Source organism: Nasonia vitripennis, chromosome 1, assembly GCF_009193385.2.
Source record: "Nasonia vitripennis strain AsymCx chromosome 1, Nvit_psr_1.1, whole genome shotgun sequence".
NCBI classification, from domain to species: domain Eukaryota; kingdom Metazoa; phylum Arthropoda; class Insecta; order Hymenoptera; family Pteromalidae; genus Nasonia; species Nasonia vitripennis.
Genome location: NC_045757.1, coordinates 855,220 through 880,352, shown reverse-complemented (window position 1 = coordinate 880,352; position 25,133 = coordinate 855,220). Strand labels below are relative to the sequence as shown.

The 25,133-nt window shown below is 52.1% G+C and overlaps 3 protein-coding genes across 10 annotated transcripts in view; 1 reads left to right on the top strand and 2 right to left on the bottom strand.

Annotated features, from left to right (window-relative positions):
- The window catches only part of LOC100120897, a 147,901-nt gene that overhangs the window by 12,517 nt on the left and 110,251 nt on the right, over window positions 1–25,133 (bottom strand). For 2 of the 4 annotated variants that reach the window (XM_031922041.2, XM_031922040.2), the window contains exon 4: window positions 19,189–19,225. In XM_031922041.2, coding sequence (XP_031777901.1) covers window positions 19,189–19,225 — 37 coding nt within the window. Of the gene's footprint in view, window positions 1–3,811; window positions 4,037–18,746; window positions 18,978–19,188; window positions 19,226–25,133 lie in introns of those variants that run through there. The other 2 variants (XM_031922038.2, XM_031922039.2) reach the window with 2 other exon arrangements.
- LOC116415688 (cathepsin L1-like) lies at window positions 1,914–3,770 on the bottom strand. Of its 2 annotated transcripts, none has more exons than XM_031922033.1 (5): window positions 3,505–3,770; window positions 3,258–3,434; window positions 2,826–3,185; window positions 2,227–2,414; window positions 1,914–2,163 (listed from the first exon to the last, which is right to left on the bottom strand). In XM_031922033.1, exons 1-5 carry the CDS (start codon window positions 3,742–3,744, stop codon window positions 1,968–1,970), a joined length of 1,161 nt encoding a protein of 386 aa, XP_031777893.1. In that variant the 5' UTR covers window positions 3,745–3,770; the 3' UTR covers window positions 1,914–1,967. The 2 variants fall into 2 exon arrangements, with proteins under 2 accessions (XP_031777893.1, XP_031777894.1); XM_031922034.1 differs by having other exon boundaries at window positions 2,227–2,387.
- Window positions 4,629–25,133, top strand: part of LOC100120846 (transcription factor EC) — a 49,450-nt gene continuing 28,945 nt past the window's right edge. The window contains exons 1-4 of one of the 4 annotated variants that reach the window (XM_016987779.3): window positions 10,262–11,798; window positions 12,136–12,287; window positions 19,306–19,513; window positions 22,788–23,168. In XM_016987779.3, coding sequence (XP_016843268.1) covers window positions 11,361–11,798; window positions 12,136–12,287; window positions 19,306–19,513; window positions 22,788–23,168 — 1,179 coding nt within the window. In that variant the 5' untranslated portion in view covers window positions 10,262–11,360. Of the gene's footprint in view, window positions 5,149–10,261; window positions 11,799–12,135; window positions 12,288–19,305; window positions 19,514–22,787; window positions 23,169–25,133 lie in introns of those variants that run through there. The other 3 variants (XM_016987781.3, XM_016987778.2, XM_001604394.6) reach the window with 3 other exon arrangements.

Genomic DNA, 25,133 nt, shown 5'->3' with positions numbered 1-25,133 from the left:
TTCAAATCTTCGTTTATCATTAGGAGCAGATGTGCCAGTCAATTACGCGTCTTCGCGCATAGTTCAATTTTCCATACTGATATTCAGTCTGAGTCTGCTTATGTACAACTACAATTCGGCCAGTGTTGTTTCGGTGCGTCTAAACGAACCTATTTTCAAGATCAACGATTTCCTCAGCGAATTCGGAAAGCTGAAGCTGAAAATGTCGTCTGAATGGATGTCGTATTTTGGCTTCTTTTTGAAGGTGAGTTTCAGTTACCGATCTTTCAAGCCTAGACATCGCCGAACCGACGAGAGCCGATCTTTTGAATCGTTTCTCCAGAAACCAGATTGGGAATCGCAAATTTTTTACCAGATCTATTGGCTGAAGTTACCGGAGAGTGAGCAGTACACGCTACCCGAAGTTGGCATGCAGTTGGTCCAGAAGGGTGGCTACGCGTATCACACGCACCCGGACGTAGGCTACCGACTGATACACAAATATTACGAGCAACGCGAGATTTGCGAGCTGATGGAGGTACACGTTGCGAGGCCGACCTTCACCGCCTTCGCCGTAAGCCGCAATTCTCCCTTCGTGGAGATTGCAAGAATAGGGTGATTACGATTTAATGCGTCGGTTTGAAAACTTAAAAAATGCGACCCGATTTTTGTTTCATTCTACAGGCTGAGGAAAATCAGCGAAGTAGGCCTGCGGTACCGAAAAGTGCAGCGTTGGCAAATAAAAAAGCCGGTCTGTCGCCGGGACATCCTAAGTGCCTCGAGCATCAACATCTACAAATTCGCGCCGTACCTCTTGCTCCTCCTCATCGGAATGATGCTCGCCTTCGCGATTTACTTCGTCGAGGTATTCCTCAGCAAGCATGCCGACTACTCCATGAGCTAGAGAGACATCAAGAGCGCGAAGAACTTGTGCTCGAAGAGAAGACTCTCGCACTCGGAGATGTGAGCATTGAAAATCAGTAGGTGCATTTTGTGTAATTAAAAATAAAACTTGCAGCACACACTTCCCAGGGGTTTGCGTTCTCGTCTCTGCAGCAGCAGCGCGCGCATGTAGCGTCGAAATCGTGGCTCGAAAAACGCCCTCGCTCGCTTATTTTGCGCGGCGGCCAGAGCTCGACGTTCTCACCCGGAAACTCGATTTCCTCGCGCCGAGAGAGCGCGCGCAGTGCACCGCGTCAAAGTTAATTTTCCCATAACCGGCTGACGCAAAAATTTTGAAAAGGGCTTTCCGACCCTCATCATGGCGTCCCAGAGAGAGAGCCAGTGTGAGAGGGAGGGAGAGCGAGCGAGTGCGCGAGTCTGGCAAAATCTCGTTACGCTGCGCGTCGGCGCACGATGATGTTATATATCTATACGTACGTACTATATACATGGAGCGGCGCTGAGCGAGACAAGGGACATAATAAATCCCGTCCCGCGCGCCGGGTACGCGCCGAAATGCATCGCGAGCCTGGATGTATTTTTTCCGCTCCGCGAGGAGCTCGGCAGGTCTCGATCGAAGCTGCTGAACTATACCTGCGCACGTCTTCGCGTATACCCAAGCGGCTTTTAATTAAATTGCTCTTGCAATTCGCGCGTCTACGCCGCTCGTCGTATATTCTCATCCCGCCTCGAGCTGTGCTCTTCTTTTCCATCAGACGTACAAACCACTGCGAATATCGACGATCGGCTTGTGCTCGGAGCTCGTTCAGCGTTTCCAAGTTGTCACTCGCGCGCCAAGCCTGCTCTCGCGCTCCGGGGATGACGCGACGTAATATTACGTGCCGACGCACAGGGGCACGTCGATTTGGCGCCTCGGCGCGTGACATTATAGCGCGAGCGAAGTGGTCGAGTCGAGCGACTTTAAAGGGGAAACAGCTCTGCAGATGGATCCATCGATTGAGTAGGTTACAGGAATGGAATGAACGACAGGATAATTTCTGCATATTTTTCTTCAAACAGTCGTACAAAAGATACAAACGAACGTGTCAGACTTTGGCGTAGGCGGCGTAGTTGGCGACGCCGCAGCGGTTCTTCCCCTTCCTGAGCCTCATGTAACCGTTCTCTCCCCAACTGGCTCCCCACCAGTTTTTCAGGATCCAGTAGTTGGGCGTGTAGCCGACGATCAGCATCGCGTGATTCACCAGGTCGGAACTGCAGGTCGGGTCGTCGTAGATTCCGGAGCTGTCGATCACACAGAAGCCTGGTTATCGCTGCGAATGGGAAAAGGTTTCCGATCGAACTTACTGGTAGAGCTGGAAGGTCCGGGGACCGGCATTGATGGACGCAGCGATCGGCCCGATGGTGGCCACCGCAGCCTCGAGGGCTCGCTCGTCGCGCGCCGGCAGGATCGCCCAGGACGTGACGTTCACGACGCTCAGCTTCCGCTGAAACTTGCATACGCCTTGCTTTTGCGAGGCGCGCGTACATCCAGACTTGAATCAAATGTTCCATTGCTCGCGTTATCATACGCGCGATTACTCAATGTTGACGCAAATGGCGAGAACCGAGTCGGCACTGCGGCTGATGAGCGGAACAATGCGTTTCGGAGTTTTCCACGAAGCCGCTAATTTATGCGGGCGGCTGCAATCGATTACAGATTCTTCACGGTGCTTTATGACGGGACCGATTTCCTCAAATTTGTCGGCGAGAGCGTGTTAACAAATTGAAGCAACGCGGCGGAGCCATAACGCGCGTTAATCGCGCCTGCAATGCTTGTCAATTGACAAGTGGGCGATAAGTCAGCGGAGGGAATGGAAATTTTTCCTCCTTCGTTCGTTGATTCCCGCACTCGCGTCGACAGATATGATCCAGTGAAAAAAGTCAAGCAGGATTGGCCAACTTACGTGAGCGGTGTAGGGATAAGTGGCGTCGGTCATGAGTCCCTTGGACCTCTCGAGGTACCTCAGCGTGTTCCTGAGCGATCCCCCGGAGCAGCCCAGATTTCCAGTCTGCGTGCTGCAGTCGACGAGCTGCTGCTCGCTCAGGGGCACGACGATGCCGGTCTGCCGAAAGATCTGTCCGGCTATGCTTCCCGCGATGCTGTAGGCGTAGCAGCTGCCGCAGTCGCGCTGGTTCTCCGGCTTGGTCACAAAGCCCTTCTCCCGCCAGTCCAGGGACTTGGGGATGCGGCGAGGGTCGTGCAGCACCGCCGCCACCATCTCGTCGTCGTCGAGGCGACGTCGACGGCTCGGAACGAGTTTCACCTGTTATCGTCGAGGATATTACTACCGTCCAGTTCGACGAGGCAGAGGAGCTCGGGATAGAGTTTGACATACCAGCTCGCGCATGTACGAGGAAGTGCTGAGGTCGGCGATGTGATTGTCCCTGAGAATGTACTCGTGGTGTCCGGCAGCGGCCAGCAGATTGTGCTCGTAGATCTTGAGCAGATTGTCCTCCCAGGCCTCGCGGCGCACGGCCTCCAGCGTCCCGGTGTAGGTCTTGTTGTGTCGCATCTGGCGAAACAAACACTTTAGATAGAGCCTCGATCGAAAACTCGCATAGCCCTGAGGGCTGCGTCTTCACCTTGTACAGATGCCAGTACTCGTCCAGCCGAGAGGACACCTCCTCGGGCAGTTTGGCCCCGGCAAGTCCGAGACACAGCAGGAACCACCAGATGAGCAAGCCCATCGTCGTCGAACTTCGAGCATCAATGAACCCGCTTGACGCTCGCAGTCCAGCTCCTCGGGATCCGATTGTTTTCAGTTGTGCCATCGTTGCATAACGAGCAACGCGAGGAAGCGCGGTTCCGCTGACTCGGTGCATTTCTCGCGATGCAAGCGTTGCGAAAATCCCCCACTCGTTTATAAACAATATTAAAAAGCCAGCCAGCGAGTAATCTCGGCGAAACATACCCGCGCTCACCTTGCACTTGACGCGCGGTTATGCACGCTGCAGCTTGGCCTACTTAGCGTCTCCTCCCTCTCCGGTTTTGCTGCGTAGGGCGGCAGCCTTGCAGAGGACGCGGCGGCGAGGGCACAATGGCAGGGGTAATAAAGCTTTTGTGCTACGACCTTTGTCGAGGGCGTCTCCGTGTGTACACGTCGGTGGGGTTCGACTGTTTCGAAAGAATTCGCATGACTGGCGCGATATAATTTTCCGGCATTGTGTGGGATTAGGAGTCAGCCCCGCCGGGGGCTCTTTTGCAGTCGCGCGGTACAAAGGGCGAAATGAGATTGCAAAACGCTGTATCTCTCGCGGCGATTTTCCCGCGATTTCGAACAGCCAGCTGCTCGAAATCGCAGGGGATTCGGATCGGAGAATTCTCCGGAGTGCGCCTGGGAGGACGCATTAAAAATTATGCGTCTTTTTACGAGTCTATGCTAATTGTGCAGCGGCCCGAGCCTCGGAGATAAGGAAAAGACACTAGTTTCTCGTTTTCTAAAAAAAGATTCTGAATTAGCTCAGGATCGTTGCGCGCGATGAAAACGCGATCCGCGCTTCGGAGAACTGTTTGCAAAAACAAGGAACACCATACAAGTATTGCGTAAAAGTCAAAATAATTCGCGGCGGCGAAAGTCGGCTCTCAGTAGATCGAGGCCGACTTCGGTGCGGCGGGCCGCGGCCGATCGGCAGATGGCGCCAGGGGTGCCGCGAGGAGACGGGCTCGCCGACGCGTCTCCCGCCACTCGGCGCATCCGCGAGCTCTCTTTCTCGGATCGACGGCCGGTGAGCGCGCAAACTCGACGCGTCTGTGTACACATACACCGCGGCGCAAGGAAGAGAGAGAGAGAGAGAGGCGATGCGCGCGCGCGCCATCTCGGCGAAAAGTAGGCCGCAGCAGCGTACCCTGGCTGACGTCCGCGGCTCCCATTGACAGGCAACAGCTGCGAGAATCAACCCGGTGCGCGTACGTATCCATCCCAGTGAGCATCGGCGCCTCGCTCCGGACTGAGAGCCGCAGATAGCGCAGACAGTGATCGGAGAGGTGCGCGTTCCACGGCAGTGCGCGAGTGTCTGTGCACGAGTAGACAGGCGGCGAGAGAAGGACCGAGAGATGGACGAATCGGGCATTGACATGGGCTTCGACCTGGCAGCGCTGGCGAACGCCGAGGCTCACCTCGACGACCTGGAGTACAGCAACGAGCTCGAGCAGGCGCTGGCTCTGCTGCCCAGCAGTCAGGACTTCATGTACTACGAGCTCAAGAGTCGCGCACCGGACACCGGCAGGTGCGTATTGCCTTCGTGCGGACTCTATTGTTGTGTGTACACAGACCTACCCACGTGCGCCGCGAGGAGTCGACTGCGCACGCACTCGCCGAGTGATGACACACCTGTTGCGCGCCCCCTACGAGCCTCATCCCTGCCCCTCTCTCTTCCCCTCTCGCCGCGGCTGCGAGGAGGCTTTTTTCTGCGAGGGGTTGCTTTTCGACGCCTGTATCCAAAGCTGTTTTCAGCGATCTATATGGGCACGATGAAGTAACCGATATTTTCGTTTCACAAATATCTCGTTCGATGCGGATTTTCAAGAGAGAAAACAATACAAATGGCTTACTAGCATAACCTCAAAAGTTTAGCACCTCGGACTTTTCGTTTGCCTGCTAATTTATCTGTATGCGACGCTGTACGGACGTGCATTACGAGGCTGTAAAATTAACGACGGGCTCGCCTAAATCGTACACAGCCGCATTGCGGAGCGCGTTATCTGTCGTCACTCCGGGCGCGCTGAAGGCCGATTGATGTGAATTGTTAGGCGCGACTGGATAAAAGCATTGCGCTCTACGATATTTCGTACCCGAGTACCCCGACTTTCGACGATGCGTGACTCGGTGCTTTCGCTGCCTTCGCGGCTCGTCGGACGCGGACTGAAATCGATTATCGACAAGACAAACACGCCGGCTTGCGAGCGCGAGGTAAAAATTCATTAGTTTAATAATGCGCCGCTTTATCTGAGCGTGCCACGGCGATAACGGAGAATAATACAGTCCGATGTTTCCTCGTTAAAAATTAAGATTATAAAGAGCGCTGTACGAGATTTAATTACTCGGTTTATCTATGCAAACGACTGAATAATGCCGATGTGTACACAATACGCGCATACGCGATACGGCGATCGAAGGAAAATACGAATAAAAAAAATACGAGTTGAACGTAGCGTCTTTTACAGTCGTCGGAGAAATATTATTTTTTATGCCGCGCGACTTATTATTTCGTATTATCTGCCGATAAAGCGAAAGAATTTAAAGCCGGGCATGTTCCATCGCTTCGTTAGAGTCGTGCGCGGGGCAGCGACGATCGCTAGTCACATCCTCCGAAAGAAAGAGCGACGCACGTAATGGCTCGCATTTTCACTTCCATACTACGGGCAACCGCGCGATACATATGCATTTTCATACCCCGCTCGAAAAATCAGCCAAGAAAAACAACGAGCCGAAAAATTCCGTGACGTGACGTAACGCGCGGAGATATCAAACCGGATCGCGTCGCGAAAGCGATCGTTCCCGGTACGGCATCGATCGCGGCAATTACAGCCAATTGCTCGCGCCCAGTTCTTCGCGTATTTCATACGGCCGCCGAGCTTGCGAGCTTAATTGATTTTCCAAAGAAGCGTCAATGGTCAGCTGTGTGTATCCGGAAAGCCACCTTAATGCGCGCGACTTCCGGCTCCTCTAGCGCTACTGCGCTGCTGCGGTAGCGGGGAAATTGCAATCGCGAAAGTGCGCTATTGTGGGGAAAAAAATTCATCAGCGCTCGGTCTCTCGCAGAGCGGCTCTGATAGAGCACTTTCCCATTTGTCCAGCGCATTGTGCGGCCCGGATCCTTTGTGTCCCAAGCGAGCTTTTCCCCGGGAAATGATTGTGTTGTCGGCGTAATCGTCGCATTGTTCCTGACTCTCCCCCGCGCACGGCAGCCCCGGCGCCGCCGACAACACAATATTTCGAGAGGATATTAATTAATGGACATTTTCAAGGAATATGAAACTAGAGTTTTACAATATCGCCTGGCTTTTTTCCGGGGTTAAAGCGCGCCATTCAAGGTTAAAGATGCCCGTCAAGCACAGGGTCGCCCGCGCGCGTTAAAAACTGACTTTCTTTGACGGCACCGCGAAATTAAAGAGGAATGAATTAAGGTCGCTTTTCCAATCTGCCGGCTCGTGGCGGCATTATTATGCAAGCTCCCTCGACGCGAGCTACTCCCTTCCTCTCGACGCACGAAATAATCGGCGTGATAATGAGCCGCGCTCACCGCAATAATCGGAAGGGCTTTTACAATCAATTTTCGCGCGGGCACCTGTTCCCCGGGAGTCATTGTTGTGAGACCGCATTGTATTCTAATCTGCGGCCCTGTGCGTGTATCTCTTCACGCACCAGTTGACGTCAAACGCGCAAAAACGTATCGCGAGCTAATTAACCAGAAACGCGCGCACACGCACACACGGGCTCCGGATCGTTAATCTCGTCGCTCGGGGCGATCGCGTGCACTCGGGGAGAGCGGTATAAATCGCTTGCCAAGTCGAATCTTGAATTTCCCCGATAATTTTCCATTTTCGTCTTGCGCGCGCGCGCGCGCGCGTACGGGAAAGTTGATCCGCCGGATCGGATTACGCGATATTACACGGGTCAGCGCGCCGTTAAGAGCCGCGGAACAGATCCGATCGGTAAACTGATGGACGCGATGCTTATCGCCCGCTTGAACGCGAGATTCTCCGATCTCGACGATTGTACACTGCGAGGGCGTTTTAACTCTTCGTTTTTTCAGCTTTGCGGTGGCCGATGATCGAAGAGCTCGGGGCGCTTTTTCAACAATGGCCCGAGCGTTACTATATGATATCACAGTCTAAATCAAAAATTGATGGGTGTTGCTTGTTATGAAACTGTCTCTCTCAGATTCGTTGCGATTTGAAAAACACGGACCGAGTCAGAAATTTGCGCAAGGAAACGTAGACGGAGACCTAGTTGTGGAACCGGTTTGTTGCTCAACGAAAGAAAATCCAAAGACGGCCAAACGTAACTTCAAAACCAACCAAAAATTCAACGAAAATCTCTAGAGATAACCCTCTGGGGGTCCGAGGTCGCGCGCGAACGGCGAAGGCTGCGAAAGTACCGCGCAGCATCCTTTCACACGCAGCAAAACAACAGAGAATGGAGCACGTGACTTTACTCGTGTAATGTAGCGGAGAGGGCGCCCAAGGCTGACCTCGATCAACGATCGCGAAAACTCGGTTGTATCACATTGTGTAAACATAAAAAAGGATTTCGAGTCTTTTCACGCAACGAATTCGTAGGGCTACGTTCTCATACAAGCGAAGGCGCGTTTGCGTATAGGCAAAAGTAGGTTAATCGGGAAAACCGCACGCGAGCAAGGAAACTCGCAGGCGCGTACAGACTAATTTTAATTCGAACTAGTTCAATGCCAGACGAAATTGCTTCTTCTCTCGCAAAATCATCACCTCGCGCGCGCTCGTTCACCTCCGCTGTGGCCGCACACTGGCGATACGATGCGAGCTAGTGAAAGGACGCCCCTTAAGCGTTGCAAAATAGACGTGCGCGTAGCTGTGTGCAGGAACGAAGCATCGAGAGAAGATGCCGCGAGTTTTCGTAATACAGCAACAGCGTCGTCTCGCGAGCCTATCAATGGAAGCGGGATCAAGTAGTCGCGATCCGGTGCAAACCGGCTCGTCGCAGACTCTCGTCTTCGTTGTCGCAGACGAGAGCCTCGGCGTATGGGAAGTCGACACGTGCGGAACGTCGCGAACATGTGCGTGTGAATTCGATGCGGACGGTTCGGGAAAGTAGGAGATGGTACACTGGTCTCATTGTCATTTTCATTATCATTTTCATTATCATTTTCATTAGCTTCGAGACTTAATAAAAGACTTGACTCGAAATGTGTGTTTGTTTATATTTTTAGCTCGTGAGTCATTTCTGCGAACAGACGGAATGAATAACGGACGAGGATACGATTTTGAAAATTCTGTTTACGCGGAGTTATCATCGGTGTATTGAAAAAAAATTATTCACTTCATAACGATATGCTAATTCAGGCACATATTAGCCTCGCGCGCGAGTTACAAAGTTACGTTGAAAGCTGGGAAACATCTGTAGCGCTGGTTGTGGGATATAGATGAACTTTTTTCCCGACGAGTGTGAGAACCAGTCGCACGTGTTTAAGTAGCCAGATTAAGCCTCGCAAACGGATGATGAATGGGGCTCGCAAACACACGTCGGAATTTTCAAAGGATTCCACTTCTGCGTACATGTCTCTGCCAATAAACGTAAGTACATTGTACAAGCTCGGAGAGCACGTGTACGCTGCATGATGCGCTCAATTCGTCGAGTCTATATTGATTCCTCTTTTTCTCCTCTTTCATCGAACAAATCAGAAAACGTTAAGTATACATTGTTTCGCCATCTCGGTGATAATGATCAGAGCTCGTCAGATGCAATTACGGAAATTAATTCATTCGAACGATAGGAAGAACAGCCTCGCGCACAGTAATAAACCCGACTGGGCTCCCTAATATTTTCGGTCGTTCCTCGCGTCGACGGAGTAAGTGATCGCGTATACACACAGCATGATACGGACGTCGGAGCTCGGCGCGGAGTAGGCCATCCTCCAGCCTAATTGCCCGGGATTGACCGTTTCGAATTTACGACGCGATCAATTGCGACAATCACGTGCTCCCACGGCTTCTGTTGTGCTGCTGCTACTGCTGATGTCTATATGCGGTAAACTTGCGGAGAAGGATTTCTCGAGAGCATCTGCGCTCTCACAGTCCGAGCGAAAAGTATTTCCTTTTACGGCGGGGCGAGAGCGTTTAATATCCGCGGGAGATTTGAAAAGTTGCGGGTTATTTTTATTGGAGCAGTGACTCGGCAGGTGTGACGCGCGCTATATACAGGCTTTGCTCGCTACGAGTTTTACATGCTCTCGGGAGATAAGAGGGAGAGTGAGAGTAAATGAAAACTTGATCGTAAACACGGCCGCGTACATTGTTTGCTTTGCACGCACACGTGGAGTAGTGCGTTAACCTCGATTCCTACGAATCGAGAGGCTTCACGTACACACTGTACAAAACAAAGATTTGTGTTTCCCTGAATCATAACTATTTCATGACGAAACATCGACGGTCGTAATTTTTACGCGCGCGAGTATTTACGGTTCGGTGTTTTATACGCATAACGAATAAACTTTCATCGCTAATGGCGAAAAGAGCGTAAATATTATTACGCTACTTAATCGGCGATTGATGTACGGGGCGTTCGGCGAAAATAGAACTCCATTGATCCGCGCGTTATAAACAAGCGGCTAAATATACCGCGCGCCAGGTTTTTGCTTAAAGCTATTTTCACTCCGAAACGCGCTACCGAAATACGCCGGGAATGAACCCAGCTTTGGCTGGCGTAACCTTAACCCTTTATTTTAGAGCGCGCGCGCGAGCAGCCACGAAAGCTCTACTGGTGAATGAAGATTCGAAACATCGCGAAACAGCACGAAATTCCGCGCGATTTTGTCACCACTGCCCACTCGCACAGTCACAGGTGAAACTAGTGGAAGTGATCGTGATCCCGATATCGAAAGCCCGCCGGGCGCCAACAGAACGGCGAAAAAAACTCTCGATCACAACACTGTCGATATCGTCGACGGCTAAACGGCTCCGGCGCTCTCTCGAGAGCTATGCCAGGCTCGCGATAGCGCGAATGACTATATAACGAGCAGCAGCCGCAGTCGAACTCGGAAGCGCGGCCCCGGCGCGCGAAACTCTGACGGCTCGGATGCGCCGCTGGCCAAAAGCTCTAACGTTGAGAAAAGCAGTCACGACGTATAGTCTGCGTCATCGTCGGAGGCTTCGCCAAAAATCTCTCTTCTCTCTCGCACGCCCTGCAGAAGCTGCCGTCAGGAACGCGAGAGGTAGTAGCATCGCGACGTCGCGTCCGTGATCATCGCTTTTTCTCTCATTGCTGCACAGCTGTCGTTTTTCTCGAAAAAATCAACAAGCCTCGTTTTTTGAATAGTCGACCGGGCGCTCGGTAACAGACCCTGGCGGTTCATCACCAGACGGGACAAATGCGTCGGAGTGTTTTGGTTGCGAAAAGTGAGGTTAGGTCGAGCGCGAACGAGTCGAGTTTACGGCCAATAGCTGGCTAGTTACGCGAAAATGAACCCGTTTCCTAGAGCCACTAGAGCAGGCCGATTCCTCCGCGACCCGACCAGCTGAGCAAACGGCATCGGGACTTGGAAACTCTCGCTCCATCAAGATTCCACAAAGCTCGAGCTCACATGCGCTTACATAACTGGCTGCCGATCGGTCGTTCCCAGAAACGAAAAAGCTCGACGTAGCGCCAAAGCAGCCGCGACGTCGATAGGACAACAAAGCGCAGGCAGCGCGAGCAGTGTGGGAAGTTCGAGCAGCCGTGGCGGGGAGGGGGTGCGGTGCGGATATGCATCGCGCCTCGTCGGAGGCGGCACGTCGGCAGATCGTCGAGTTCGAGGAGCTGGTCTCGCGCTTCGAGCGGATCAACGACGACTCCAAGACCGCGACCATCAGCTTGGACTCGGGTCTCAACTGCTACGGCGTCGGCGTTGGCGACTCCAACGACAACAACAACAACAACAACGCCAACACTTGCTCGACGCTGTCTTTGGACAGGCCGCCGCCGCCGCCGCAGCAGCAGCAGCAGCAGCAACAGTTGACGGACTTGGCTATATTGGAAAGTCTAGCGAGACTGTCAAGGTCGGGCGCCACAGACTTCCTCGATCAGAATAGTAGAGCCAGTGGCGGTGGTGGTGGTGCCGCTGCTGCTATAGCGGTGGGGAGTGACACGAGACTTATTGGCCAGCAGCGAACGGAGTCGACGCCGTCGCCTGCCAGAGAACAGGTGTAGAATCGCTATCGATCTAGAGACGCTGACGCGGCGAATCTGATGCAGAAAGTTGCCGATTTTCAATCGACCGATTGGTCGGCTCGTGAGACTCCTTTCTCCAGATTCGCCGTCGTTTTGTTTGCTCAAGAATGTATGATATTTCGAGCTTTTCGAAACTGAATCGTTATCGCGAGCCGATTCCCGAAAGTCGACCCGCTATTGACGAGGCGCACTTGAGCCAATCGCAGAAGTAAACGTAAAGCCAAACAAAAGATGCATGACGACAGCAACCCCCCTGAATCACTCTCCTCTTCACTCTTGTAACGAATGGTGATTTTGCTGTATGTCGCAGCCGGTGCGCGTGAACATCGGCATCGACGAGGACCTGCAGATGATTCTGGAAATGGACCCGTCCATTGTGGACCGAGTGCCTCCGACGAGCAACGCTCACCACCGTGTCGTCGCTGGAGCGCCGCTACGGGCCACGGCTCGACCGCAAGGCTGGTACTGGTCTGCTGTGTTGTGTTCAGTGTCGCCTACCTCTCTGCACCTCGCTCACACCTATATTAACCGCACTAATGCTCCTAACGGCTGATGTGTTTTGTGCCTTCGCTGTGTGTCGCTAATAACCTTGTTTTCCGCGGCTCGTCCATCGGTTTAACGCCCACGATTGTTAGCGAAAAACACGAAAGAGAGTGGGCGAAAAAAAACAACAATCTAGGTTCACTCGCAGGAACCGTATCAGGGCCACGCGGCTTTGTTGTTATTTTTTAGCGCCGATTTTTTCCCCTTGGACGAGCTTCTCAAAATCCATATAGCGCTTGAATCGCGGGGCCATATGCACTAGGCGCGAGAGAGCGGAATTTCTAATGAGCCGCAGTGGGACGCGCGGAATGCTTTGATTGAAATGCCTCGCTAATGAGGTTAGGAATTCCTCGGCGCGTCGAGGGATTCTCAATTGATAAGAATATACGTGTACACAAACTCGCTCCGAACGTGCTCGGTTTCTGTTCTGTATACACTGAAAGTCAGCCAGTAGGGTGTCCCGTGAAAATAGAAAAGCGAGGTTGCCGTGCGCGCAAAGTAAACAAAGCCGCCGACGTCACAGGTGCGAGTTTACACACACACACACACACACACACACACACACCTATACATAGAGAGAGAGAGCGGCGGCTTCCTAAAAATAGAGGCGGCAGTGCAGCTACTTACAGCGCCGGGCAGCTTTCAAATATTTGATAATGACCTCATCGGGGCCGCGCGAGCGAGCGCTAAATGCTCCTCGAATTATCGTTTGTCTTTGAGGTTTTTTTTCCTCCTCGCTGCCTCGGGATAATTTGACGGGCAAACGAGAGTAGAAGCTTTGGGGAAACTCGTCTCAAGTGTGCCAATTAGCCTGTGTGTTCAAGACGATCTCTTGTGTTTACATCGTTGAGTGATATGGCTGAGTGTTTTTTTCGCGTTTTGCTTGCGGATATATTCAAGCCGCGCAAGTGGAGGCGAAAACGTAGAAGGGGACGGTCTGCAGCGCTTATTGTTGGTAACTCAATCTAGACGTTGGCTCGAGCTCGCACCTTCTGTCGTACAGAGCGAGAAAGCATCACGTCGCGCGAGTTTAACGGTCAGTGATCCATGCCAGCGGCGGCGGCGGCGGCGGCGGCGGCTCTCGATTTAAATCCTTCCGCCGCGCTGCGTCTATTGTACAACTGTATATTCTGTCCGGAACTCCCAAAAGCCATTCGCTTTCATCATCCAATCAAAGGTGCATACGTACCCTACGTCTGTGTTTCAACGAGAGCACAGCCTTTCGCGCTTATCTCTCCGGCGATGTCGTCGCACCGTTGCTTTGTATACGCTCGGCACGTCCGCGCGCGTTTGACTGATCTCGTCCGGCGTATTCCGAATTCCAGCGGCGAGTTGGCCTCCTTCGGCAAAATTAATAAAAAGCTGCGACGCACGCAACCCCGCGGTATATATAACCGATGGATCGAACGCGGGCCGCGGATGGTAATTTGGAATATTTGTTTGCCGACCGCATCAGCGATCGTTGCCGCAGTCTGTTTGCGCACGTATAACTTACGGTTCACCAGCTGATTCTCTAGTTTCTTCGCGAACTCATTAACATAACCAGATATGTTTCCGGCGCTATGCATTCGAAATTTCGCCCTCCCGCCTGTGTAATTACACATGACAGTTGCGGCGTATAACTGTTTCGCGACTGCTCCGATTTGTCTTGCGCGCTTTGTAATTAAAATCGCGGGAATGTGTGCAGTGCGCGCTGCCGGTTATTGATTGCGAGTGTATACAGCCGACTCCGGGAAGTTCGCTGTATTTCAACTGCTCATACACGAGCTCTGCAAACGGTTGATGGGCTCATTTTTACGGCTTGTATGTAACAGAGATGTCCGCAGAATCGGCGAATTATTGGTTTTGACTTTTGGAAATTAAAATCGCTCCGATGCGTCAGAGGCATCGACGCGCCTGCTCGGAGCAGCGATAGCGAGTTTCGCCCCCCCGACGAGAGACAACAATAATAATCGCGGGCGGCGATAAGCTGCGGGCGAGAGAAAGAGCGCAGGAGATAAAGTACGCGCGCGGGAAGAAGTTTTTAGCGGCGCGAACTTTTCGCGCGACGGGATGCGACTCCGAGGCGGTTGACCGCGACTTTTTTCTTTATACGCCGCGCGTCGAGCTGAGATACTGTTTCGGCTTTACGGTTCAACTTGGAGGCGTCGTCGCGATATTTCGAGACTGCGTGTCACTGTTTTACGCTTCTGCACGTCGTATACTTTTTTTTTCTTATGAAAACGAGAAATTTTTTATGCGGGGGTCTCGAAAGCGCTGCAATTCGGCCCGCTTAGCCCGATTTTTCCAGAGCTCGCGATCATTGAAAACCGGATTGGAGTCGCATTATCTTTGCATATCGTTGCGAGATAAGATAGCGTTGTTTAAAATAAGCGAATCTTATTTACCTGCGAAAACGCGCAAACGACGGTTTGCGCAACGCGGAATCCAGGACACGCACGGATGAGACGAAGACAGACGGTATACGCTGGAGACGCCTGATTAGCATGCATCCCTGCACATTCGGCACATAATCGGCATCGCGCGTGGCCTTGCAGTCGCTTAAGCGGATCATCGTCAAAGTGCAGGGAGAGAACTTGCGACAATTTTGATCGTTCCGCGTGATTTTCTGCAGTCGTGACTCGGAGGATGGTACCGAGTGCCTTATGATAAAGATTTCTCGCGATACTCGCTCTCTCGGTTCAAGTCTACACTCGAACCTAGACCCATCAAAAATTCACGCGCCGATACGCGATGCGCTTTTGGACGACTGCCGAGGAAGACGAATGCCGTTGCGCAGCGCAATGGCGACTAGCGAGTCGTAATAACAAGTCCGCGAGAGCATCGGTTCTCTCTACACCGCGTGCGAGCATTTACCACGTGGAAGCCATAGAATTTGAAATCTCACGCGACCCGATCGAGTTTCGACTCGAATTCGAACACGATGCTGCGCGTACGTTCGCGAAAAAGTCGAAAAGATAGAGAGTGAGCTGAAAAAACTCTGACGCAAGCAGAGACCGTTGTGTATTTTACTTTTTCGCGATCGACCGTGCGGCATCGACGAATCAAAACAGCGCGAGGATCTTCTTAGAAAACATACAGCCAGCAAACAGTTTCATTTACTCGTTGCCTTCGCACTGGGTATACGAGAGCGCTCGGAAACGAGTCGAAGGCTACACGAGGCGAAGTAGAGATGCGGGATCTCGTTGACTGCTGGAAAACAAAAAGTTGCACGCCGAGGCCTTTCGCTCGCTGCGAATTTTCCCGCCGAATAAAGTGCGACGAACTCGGAAGCCTGGATAGAAGTAGTTATACTGTAACTATGTACTCGCGCATGTCTTACTCCCTGACGATCATGAACCTGCTCGCTGCGCGTATCGCTTACACAAATGCATTAAAAATAATTTCTACTATACTCGTGCCCGCATTCTCCGTTTTCAAGAGTACAACGCATCTGTGCTTGAATTCCCTGAAATATCAACACAATGAGCCATGGAGGAGTGCTTGGGTCGTAGGTTTAAAAATGAAAAGTTTCGAATTCCGCCGTAAATTTCGAAGTCTTTTACAGCACTATTGTCCAGCTTTCGCGCGCTAATTGAAATGCCAATCACTCGCAGCATTTTCCAACTATGACTTTGATCAAAATTTTAAATTAAAAAGCCCGATTATTATCGAGACCTTCGAGGCAGAATTTCCTGACTACTCCCAATGGCATAGAAATCCTTTTACCTTGGCGCGACGGACTTTTTATCGGACCTTCAAAGCCGTTGTTTTTCGGCTGCAACGATCTGGATGACAATCGATGCGTGCGCGCGGCTGTCAAAGGCAGCGCAAACCATCGGAACCGCCTCTGGATCTCGATCGATGGCAACGCGCTCGCCGCCTTACCGACCGTCGGTAAGCAAGACCCCGCGCGGTAATCGATCCCAGCACCCGTCACTCGCGTCCGTGACATTGAATTCTTTAATTAGATCTTGGCGGCTCGTCTGTCTCGCGGAAGCAGTCGGAATCTTTCCCGGGGAGGCGCGCCGATAGATTTAACAACTCTGCTGGCCGTCGTTCGGGAGGCTAATTCACAATCGGGTTCATCGCGACAGCGGATTTGTAGGCGCGCAGGGATAATAAATACGAGCGAGAGATAAATCAAATATTACGACATCGGGCTGATTGTTATTTGAAATTTTCATCGTTCGGAGAAGATCAAAGCTTGGATTCGGTCGTATGCGCGCGCGTTTGATGAAGCCATTTGGATTAACCATTCCGTTAGAAATCCCATATTACGCTGATGCGGGGGTGGGGGGGGGGGGGGATATCAGCAGTAAAGATGCGCCCCGACGGCGAGATAATTCTCGCGAGTTTCGCGACTGAAAACGCACTCTTCGAAACTCGGAAAACGCTCGACAAAGCCCTATACGCGACGGTGCGCGACGTCGCGAAGAGCCGGGCAATTACCACCCGAGTGGAAATGGCGACAACGCGCTACCTATAGCCTCGAATTCTCGGGGCACCGGCTGGCTCGATGCGCTCGAGTGAAATGATTAGGACGCTATTAATTTATTCGCTCTTCTCGCTAGTCTTTATTCGCTCGCCGTTAATTATTCGGAATCACAGCGGGCTTTGTTCGGCGCGAGTGTACACAATGCGCGTATAGCCAAAAATAGAGGAGCGATAGCGACGTTTTCGTTTCGATGAGCCGTATAGCGAATCTCGCTGCTAATCGGGCAAAAATTTGTAGTTTTAATTAACGAACGTCGTCGCTTTGGCTCGACTTCCGACGAGGTGGGAGTGTTGTCCGCCTATACTAAACTGGGCGTAAAGAGAGTGAGCGATTAGAGGCATCGCACGTGAAAAACGACGCGTGGCTACGTTGAAGGGCCGCGATTTCGAATCAAGAGTTTCGTCACAGACGTTAATAAGCCGTTCGAGATAAGACGACGCGAGCCAAGGCTGAAGCAGCAGCCGGAGCAGCCGGAAAAAAGTTTGATCTAACTTAATAAAAGTAGTTCAAACTCAAAGAGTTATCTTAGAGAAAGAAGTAAACTTTTGAGTAATTGTCAAGAATATGAAGTTGGCTAAGTACACTTAAATAACTTTACATAAGTACTTCTTATTGCAGAGCCGTGGCGGCCGGCTCTCCCCCCTCCGCCTTTCTCTCTCGTCAGTCCGCCCGAGCAAATGAAATTTTCAAACTCCACTCTTCGGGGCCAGATTACAGCTAACTACGCCGATACTGCGCCCGGCCTCATCATCCGACGTCGAATTAACCCGGGGAAATCTGTCGTCGGAGCGGTTTCACTCGATATTCTTTGCCGAGAGAGATACACGGTTGCGCGCGTACACACGAGCGAAAATAAATACTACTACGGGGAAAAGTAATTTCGAGGAGATCGACGGAGAAAATGACGCGCCGTGGGATTCGCAAACATTCGGCTGCCGCGAATACGCGCTTTGACGAGCGCGAGGATGCGAAATGTGCTCTTCCAAGCGTAAACCAGCACATGGAATGACCTATTTTTGAAATCGCGATATTCGTCCATATGTTTTTGGGTGTAGACGCCGCCGGTTAATAATCGAGTTGTACCCGATCAGTCTGCTACCTGGCGCCGATCGAGGGTACTCTCCTCCCTCCCTCGGTCTGAGAGCTCAATTAGCTCGCTGCATTATCGACTAATTATGCATGAAACCCGTGTCGACGACTCATTACGCACGAATAACGTCGCATCGCCGTAGCTGTTCGCGATAAGCGAGGAACAATCCATATAACAAAAACTACTATCCTCCCGGGAGGAATCTTTATTCTCTCGATTCGAGAAGCAATACTCATTCGACTGGATGCGCTGAAACAACGAGCCTTCGAGAGATGCTTACGCGAAACTTCGAGCCCCCCAGTGGAATAGCCCTCCGATCCCCCCCCCCCCCCCGATGCCTCGATATCAATTCACAGCTGCTGAAAAAGCACAACTGCTTCCCGGGGCTCGAGTGCAGCGCGTCTCGCCAGTGCGGGAGCGTTACCACTGCGGGGAGAGCATTTACTATACAGGGCGACTCGCTTTGCTCATTTAATTACGCGCAGCCATGAGAGCGCACATCGCCGATACGGGTCGGCTTCCGCTGCATCAATCCGCGGAGGAAATCCCGCGAGCGACGGCAAACGGACCTTGACACACTGAAGCTCAGCCGCCGCCGAGCACTTATCTCCTTTATTGCGCGTATTTCGACGCGCATCCTTGCGGGAGACAAAAGCCTATCCTGCCGAGACGCACAGACACACCTAAGGGCGTCCCTTGCTCCGTCTGTGCTCTCTGTATGCATCGGATAAACAGTCTGCGCCGCGGCGCTAAACATTCGCGCGGGCGCGCGCCTTAAGGCCATTAAACTTTCAATTAACGCGTTAATTACTTAGCAGTACATCGCCGAATTTCAGCGGCGACAGTCGCTCGCACATTGTTTCGCCGCATAAATAGACGACGTCGTCGTCGCTGCGCTCTCTCGACTGATGCTGCCGCGCTGTCTTCGAGGGCGAGGAAGAGAAGAGGAGGAGGAGCTGCGTCCGTTTGCGCGACTCTGCGGTTGCCTGCACGTCTATCCGTCTGTCTGCGAGAGGAGACGTGAGCCGCCAGATGAGAGCTTCTAATAACAATGGACGCGAGATTCGGGATGAGCTTCCCTGTCATGTGTGTGTGCGTGTGTGTATGATGACGCGACGATTGTTTGACGCGCGTTGATGCTGACGCCGCAGGGGGAGGGAACACGCTTGCGTTCGACAGATTAGAACGTTACGTATGTTCGTTCTCGCGTACGCAGTCGTCGATGAAATTTGTAATACGAAAAGGTGACTCACGTGCGCCGATGTGGAAACTAGAGCTGCATCGAATCCCCTGAAAAAAATAGCATACATTATTGTTTACATCAATTCGCAGCTACGAATATTTCATTACGATTGACTTTGTGTTTGCAGTCCGCCGACGTTCAAGACGGCGACGCCGACCTCGCGCACCCAGCTGAAGCTGCAGCTGATGCGCGAGCAGCTGCAGGAGCAGGAGCGTCGCGAGGCCGAGTTCCGGCAGCAGCTGCAGCAGCAGAAACCCGCCCCGGCGACCCCCAGGCCCGTACCCCCAGCGCCGTTGCCAACCATCGGTGTCGACGTTCCGCCACAAGTGCTGCAGGTACGATGAACGGAATTTCTTTTATATTCGCGCCCTTATCGATCGTGAGCTTTTCGACATCTCGCTCGGTAAAACAGAACTCGAGTGAATGGCGAGTAATTGCCCATAGATTTCACGTTCCGATGGAAACAGTAGCTCGATGCTTCGCGAAGGCAATTCTGATATCAGTAGCTCGTTCGCGCGGCTAAAAGCCGAAACAAAAGTGCAACGGCGGAAAATTCGAGACAAAGAAAAAAGCCAGGCAACAAGGTGAAATCATCTCGACGTAGGCTAATGAAGTTCTCTCTCCGGGCAGCTGCGGCGGTGGCGTTTCGCCGTGAAAAGCGCAATTTTCGCAGCAAATAACGGAATCCAATACGAAGTTGCGCTCCGGAGTTTTACGTTCTCATCCGCAGCCCACTATACGCTGTTACCCGGGCGAAACAAGTGTTTACGACTCTATAGAATCGCCGGCGCGCGCGCGTTTCAGCGAAATTCGCGCTTCAATTTTTTAATATCCGTCTAGTCTGCCGCTGGTCCGTGTGCGCAGCGCCGGCGAACAAGGGGCGGCGGAGAGTCGAGCTTTTTTTGCAGCTCGACTGCAGTCTCTTGCATCGATTCGCCGCGCGTTAAGAATTAATTTCGCGATGCAGCTGCCAGCGATATTCGGTTATTGGACTCGTTCTGGTTTAATGGCATCAATTAGGGGATAAGTGGAGAGTCGCATACAGCGAACCCGCTCCTACATGCAGTGCGCGCAAGCTCGCGTAATTACAACAACGTTGAAATTCCGGGTATTTCTAGAAACGCTTCATTATACGAGCATCTGCGCGTTATTGTTAAATTACATTGTTCGCCCTAGTTCGGGACGCTACAAAAGTTCGATGCAATCGAGCATTTTAACTCGTGGAGTTCGTAATTTGATTTTGTTTCTCAAATTAATTTAGTCGCAAAAGGTAATTGAAATTCTGGGATCTAATCGCTTGAGTAGCCGCTAAACATTTTCGTTTAGTTTCTATCAACGGATATTGCCTGATTACAGCGCATAATACGAGCAGGTTGGCCGGAAGAGCAATTAGCAGAACTTATCCGTCGGCAATCTCGAGCGAACACGATGTCAAACATCCTTCGCTCCTCGGAAGCCCGAAAAAGGCGAGGAAAAAGGTCTCTCCCCGCACAGAGTCACTTTGCCGGCGCTCGAACTCCTGACTCTCCATTCGTGTCCCATTAATAATCCATTATCGCGGAATCGCATCGCCACTGAATCCGGGCTTCTTACACGGGCACACGTATGGCGTGAAAATGAGTTCCGGCGAGCGCGGTATCGTTAATAGTTTCATTTTGATTAGCTTGTTTGCCGTGTCGTGCGCGGCGCAAAGGAGGAGATAAGCTGCTCTCTCGCTCTCTTTCGGTTTCTCTCGTTTTCCCACTCGTGTATACGCTCTTTTTCGTACCTGCCCCTTCTCGTCCACTGCAGGTTTGCTTTAGATTACGCCCCTGTGTTTACACAGCGAGGAAAGGTGAGACGAGGTTATACGGCTTTCTTTAGATTAGCTCCTCGGAACGAAGTGCGACGCGTATGGGTTGTACACGAAGCGCCGGTTATACGGAAAGGTATTGGATTATTTTTTCAATTTCAACGCGGTTTTCGAGCAATGCAAATCGAGCACGGCAAGATATTCAGTGTCATCCATGAGACTAGACGGCGGCGACCGGCTGCTGCGAGGCGGCCCCTTGAGATACGTATTCGTCCCGGCGCTCGCGAAATTCGCGTAGCCTACCCGCAGGTGCGCTCTCGCTCCTCCGGCTGCTAAGTATATCTGCACTTAGCGCGACGATAATCACGTTTGCGAGTCGATCGACTCGCGCAGCTCTCTCTCTCTCTCTCTCTATCTTGGCTCATGATACTGCAGCGAGGCTTTCCATATACAGCGCCCCGCCGACACCCGTATCACCTATTCATGAATGCGCGTACGCACGCCGCGAGGGGCAATTGCTTATGTATGAGCGCGGTGAACTTTGTTGAAATATTTGTCCAAAAAAAAGATGAAGAATTTGGAGCTACCTCAGCCGGTGTAACTGCAGGGACACAATATTGCTTATCGCGGCGATAACGAAGATTTCCAGCCGTCATGCTCATCTCGCCCGAATTCCATATCTCGGCTCGTTCCATCTCTACGCGCGCTCTCTTCACGACTTCCATCATATTTGACCCAAATAAAACAGAGCCGTTGTTGTCCCGCGCAATAAAACGAACCCTCGGAAGAGGCAGAAAAAAGCAGAGAGAAAGCGGACGGAAAGGAAAACAGAGAGAGAAGACTCGGCGTCGTTCCTGTCCGCCTTTATCTAAACGACATCCGAGGAGAGGCGGGCACGTCCTCGAGCCATCATAAAAGGGGGATGGCTCTTCGCAAAGGTAAAATTTTCAAAGGCTCGAAGCGCCGCCGCATCGCCCGGCATTTCCTTAATAAAGAGGAGAGGGAAAGCAGAGCCGCGTGGGAGTTTTGGCGTATGTGTTACATCTAGGAGAAAAGCGAGAGGTGAGCCAGGTGAGCCAGAGGTTAGGAGCTCGGGGCGATCGCGCAAGGTCGCGGCTCGTCCTTGGCCCAAAGTCAATTTCCCCGGGATATGTGTGTATGTGCGCGCGCGTGTGTGAAAGAGGGCGATATCGGCTCCGGGATGACCAGGTTGAGTGCTCCTCTCTTTACCGGCTCTTGTTTGCCCCTCGCTCTACCGGCTGTTCTCGCTTCTTTGCTCAACGAATCCGACCTATTTCTCTAGGGTAATTTGACTTTTATTACGAATTCAGGAAAAATGTTCCCTTTTCGGCGCACAAAGGCCTCGATATGGCTCAATGTTAAACTCGAGTTTGATGATCGACTCGAATGCGTTCCGACGTACTCGAAAAAGAGAATCCTTTGCGGGTTCGCTGCTCGATTCTAATTACGATACGCGGCTGGGAATAAAAAACTCGATGCGCTCTTTTGAAAGGGAAACATTCGCAATTGTGCACGTTATTGTATTATTTTCAGCGAAAACCCCGCGAAAGCTATTATTGCGGAAAATGCTGTTTTGCGGATGGGATACAATCCTATACTCGGTTTGTTATTCGTTGAATTAAAAAATACGTTTGAAGCTATTTTTATAGAGCTTCATTATTCTCTTCGTATCAAACCAGCGAAGCTATTTTTTCCGATCAAATCTTCAACCATTTTTTCCGTTTTTTAAATGAAACACCAAATACGAAACCTCACAATAACTGCTCTTTTATTAAAGTTTTACATTCTGCCGACAGGTTCGGACGCTGCTGGAGAACCCGACGCGCTACCACGTGGTCCAGAAGCAGAAGAACCAGGTGCGCCAGTACCTGCACGAGTCCTTCCGCAGTTCCTCGGACATCCCGAGCTCGCTGAGTCTGGGCAGTAGCAGCGAGGGCGGCGGGGATCAGCAGCCGGCCCTCGTGGACCCGGGGCCTGGGGGCCAGGTGCCCATGGCAGTCCAGAGCGCACCGCCCGGCCCCATGGTCCATCCGCCCAAACATCAGCAACAGCAGCAGCTGCCTCACTCGCTCTACTCCCACGCGCTGCTGTCCAGGGGTCACGTCGAGCCCAGCCCCGACCCCATCACCGGTGCCATGTCGCCCAGCCTCAGCAGCGTCGCCACGAGCAATTCCGAGGTGAGCTTCAAAATCGAAGAATGATATTTTTTTCGCGGCAATGTCCGATTCCCGAAGGGACCGCCGGCTCGGTCGGCGTCACGGGCCAGATAAGCCGAGCTTTGGCGCTCTGCGATCGGTCAGTTACAGGCGGATAATATCGTTGCCGCCGATATCGCGCGCAGAGCAATACGAGTTTACGAGTGTCGTCTGCGCCCAGACGTTTAGTGACCATCAATACCGAGCGGCGGAAAGATACGGCCGCGTGTAGTGTAGCATTGTGCAGCCAGCACCGCTTTGGGGATCGTTCCGAGACGCCGGCGGCAGTTATGCCCCCCTCCCCCGACCCCCTCGACGAGATAATCGTAATATCTGACGCTCGCTCGAGACAAGAGAGGCCAGCTAGCTCTCGCGCGGTAACTGACTCGGACAATACGGCTGCGCTGTAATCACGTTGTTTCGCGGAGAGCTGCATAGACGCGATTGCCGATTTGATGGTTTCGAGGTTAGGTTCGACTGCCACTGTTGTACGCACCCAACGAATTCCGAAGGGTCGCGTTCGCATAGCGCGAAACGTCCGCACAAGGCCTCTGCGCGCGCGCACGTCTGCGTTTAATATGCGCGCGACTCAAGGCTCTATTCAATGAGAAAGGAAATCCACTGAAATTATGCAATCCCCCACCCGCGCACTCGAGTCCACGGAGAGCATCGGATGAAAAGTCGCTGCGGATGCGTTTTTTTCGCACACGTGTTCTTACGCGATAGATAGCGGATCGCGCGAGTCCCGATTATGTAAGTCTCAGCGGTATTGCCGCGCTGTTCCTCGTCTCCCGATACACTAATGCATCCGATAAAAGAGACATCGAGGACACGCCTTCGACTCGTCGCGAGCGAGGCAAAAAATGATAAAAATGACAATGTGCACGCGCGACACGCCCATAGAAATGCTGCAGCCGCAGTCGGATGAGGAGGGAAAAAAAGGGAGCGAACGCGTGTTTGAAATTGTAATGGGCGCTTATGATTCACGTCTTTCGCCGCGGCAATTACGAGCCGAGAGAGAGAGAGAGAGAGAGAGTGAGAGAAAACTGTTCGCATTGAGTAATTAACTTTTCGAGCGGCATGTGCCGCTTCTGCTGCTGTGTATATTCGCGTATAAAGCGGGTGTATTGCCTTCGTTACCCGCGGAGTAATTAATGGCGCTGCGAAAAGGAGCGCATATAACGAGGCGAAAATTCATGTGAAAAAGAAACGTTTCAAAGCCTTTGACGCTAACTCGCGAGGCACTTTTCGAGCACACGCGTAAAGCATTATGTCCGATTATCGTTTCCTCAAAACTCACCGGCTTCCTACGTGTGCGGCGCTCGAGTTTGCGCTGCAGTAGCAGCCGAGTTGATCTTTCGAATTTACACCCGGGCGTATATGCGTATATGGGCTGGCTCTCGGTGAGAACCCGGGCATAGCAGACGACGCCTGGATGGCTGACGCGCAACGTTGCACAATCGCGCGGATTGGCCACGTAGTGGAGGGATTTTTCTGGTTATATTTATACGGATGATAACGAGATGTAATTCTCGTCTGATTATCTTTTACTTCGCTGTTAAGCGCCTCTAGGCCGTTAAATAATCCTCGTCGATTGGCTCGTATAATGGAGCCGGAAAAAAGGATGTTCCACATAACGTCTCGGCTCGCAGTGCTCTTCCAGGAAAACCCGACAATCCGCAATTAATAACTTTTCTCCGTAAGCATAATCCGCTGCTCTATACGTCAACAATAACACACACACACACGATAATCAACCTCGGCGAGTCCCGCATCTCTCGGAAAACGGGGGGGAAGGGGAGGGGAGCGCTCGAGAGTTTTCCATTGCCATCAGAGTCCGTCAGTCGCGCGAGCGTAATCGAATGAAAACGCGGCCGCTTTTAAAAAAGCTTCAATTAAGAGCTCTCGCTCGCGCGGAGGCTCCAATTGACGTCCGTGAGAAAAGGC

Coding starts and splice junctions, on each gene's coding strand:
- LOC116415688 (XM_031922033.1), bottom strand. CDS start 3,744: ATGCACCGAGTCAGCGGAACCGCGCTTCCTCGCGTTGCTCGTTATGCA. Junction 3,186..3,257: donor CCTCGTACATGCGCGAGCTG/GTATGTCAAACT, acceptor CGACGATAACAG/GTGAAACTCGTTCCGAGCCG. Junction 2,415..2,825: donor CTTATCCCTACACCGCTCAC/GTAAGTTGGCCA, acceptor ATTTGATTCAAG/TCTGGATGTACGCGCGCCTC.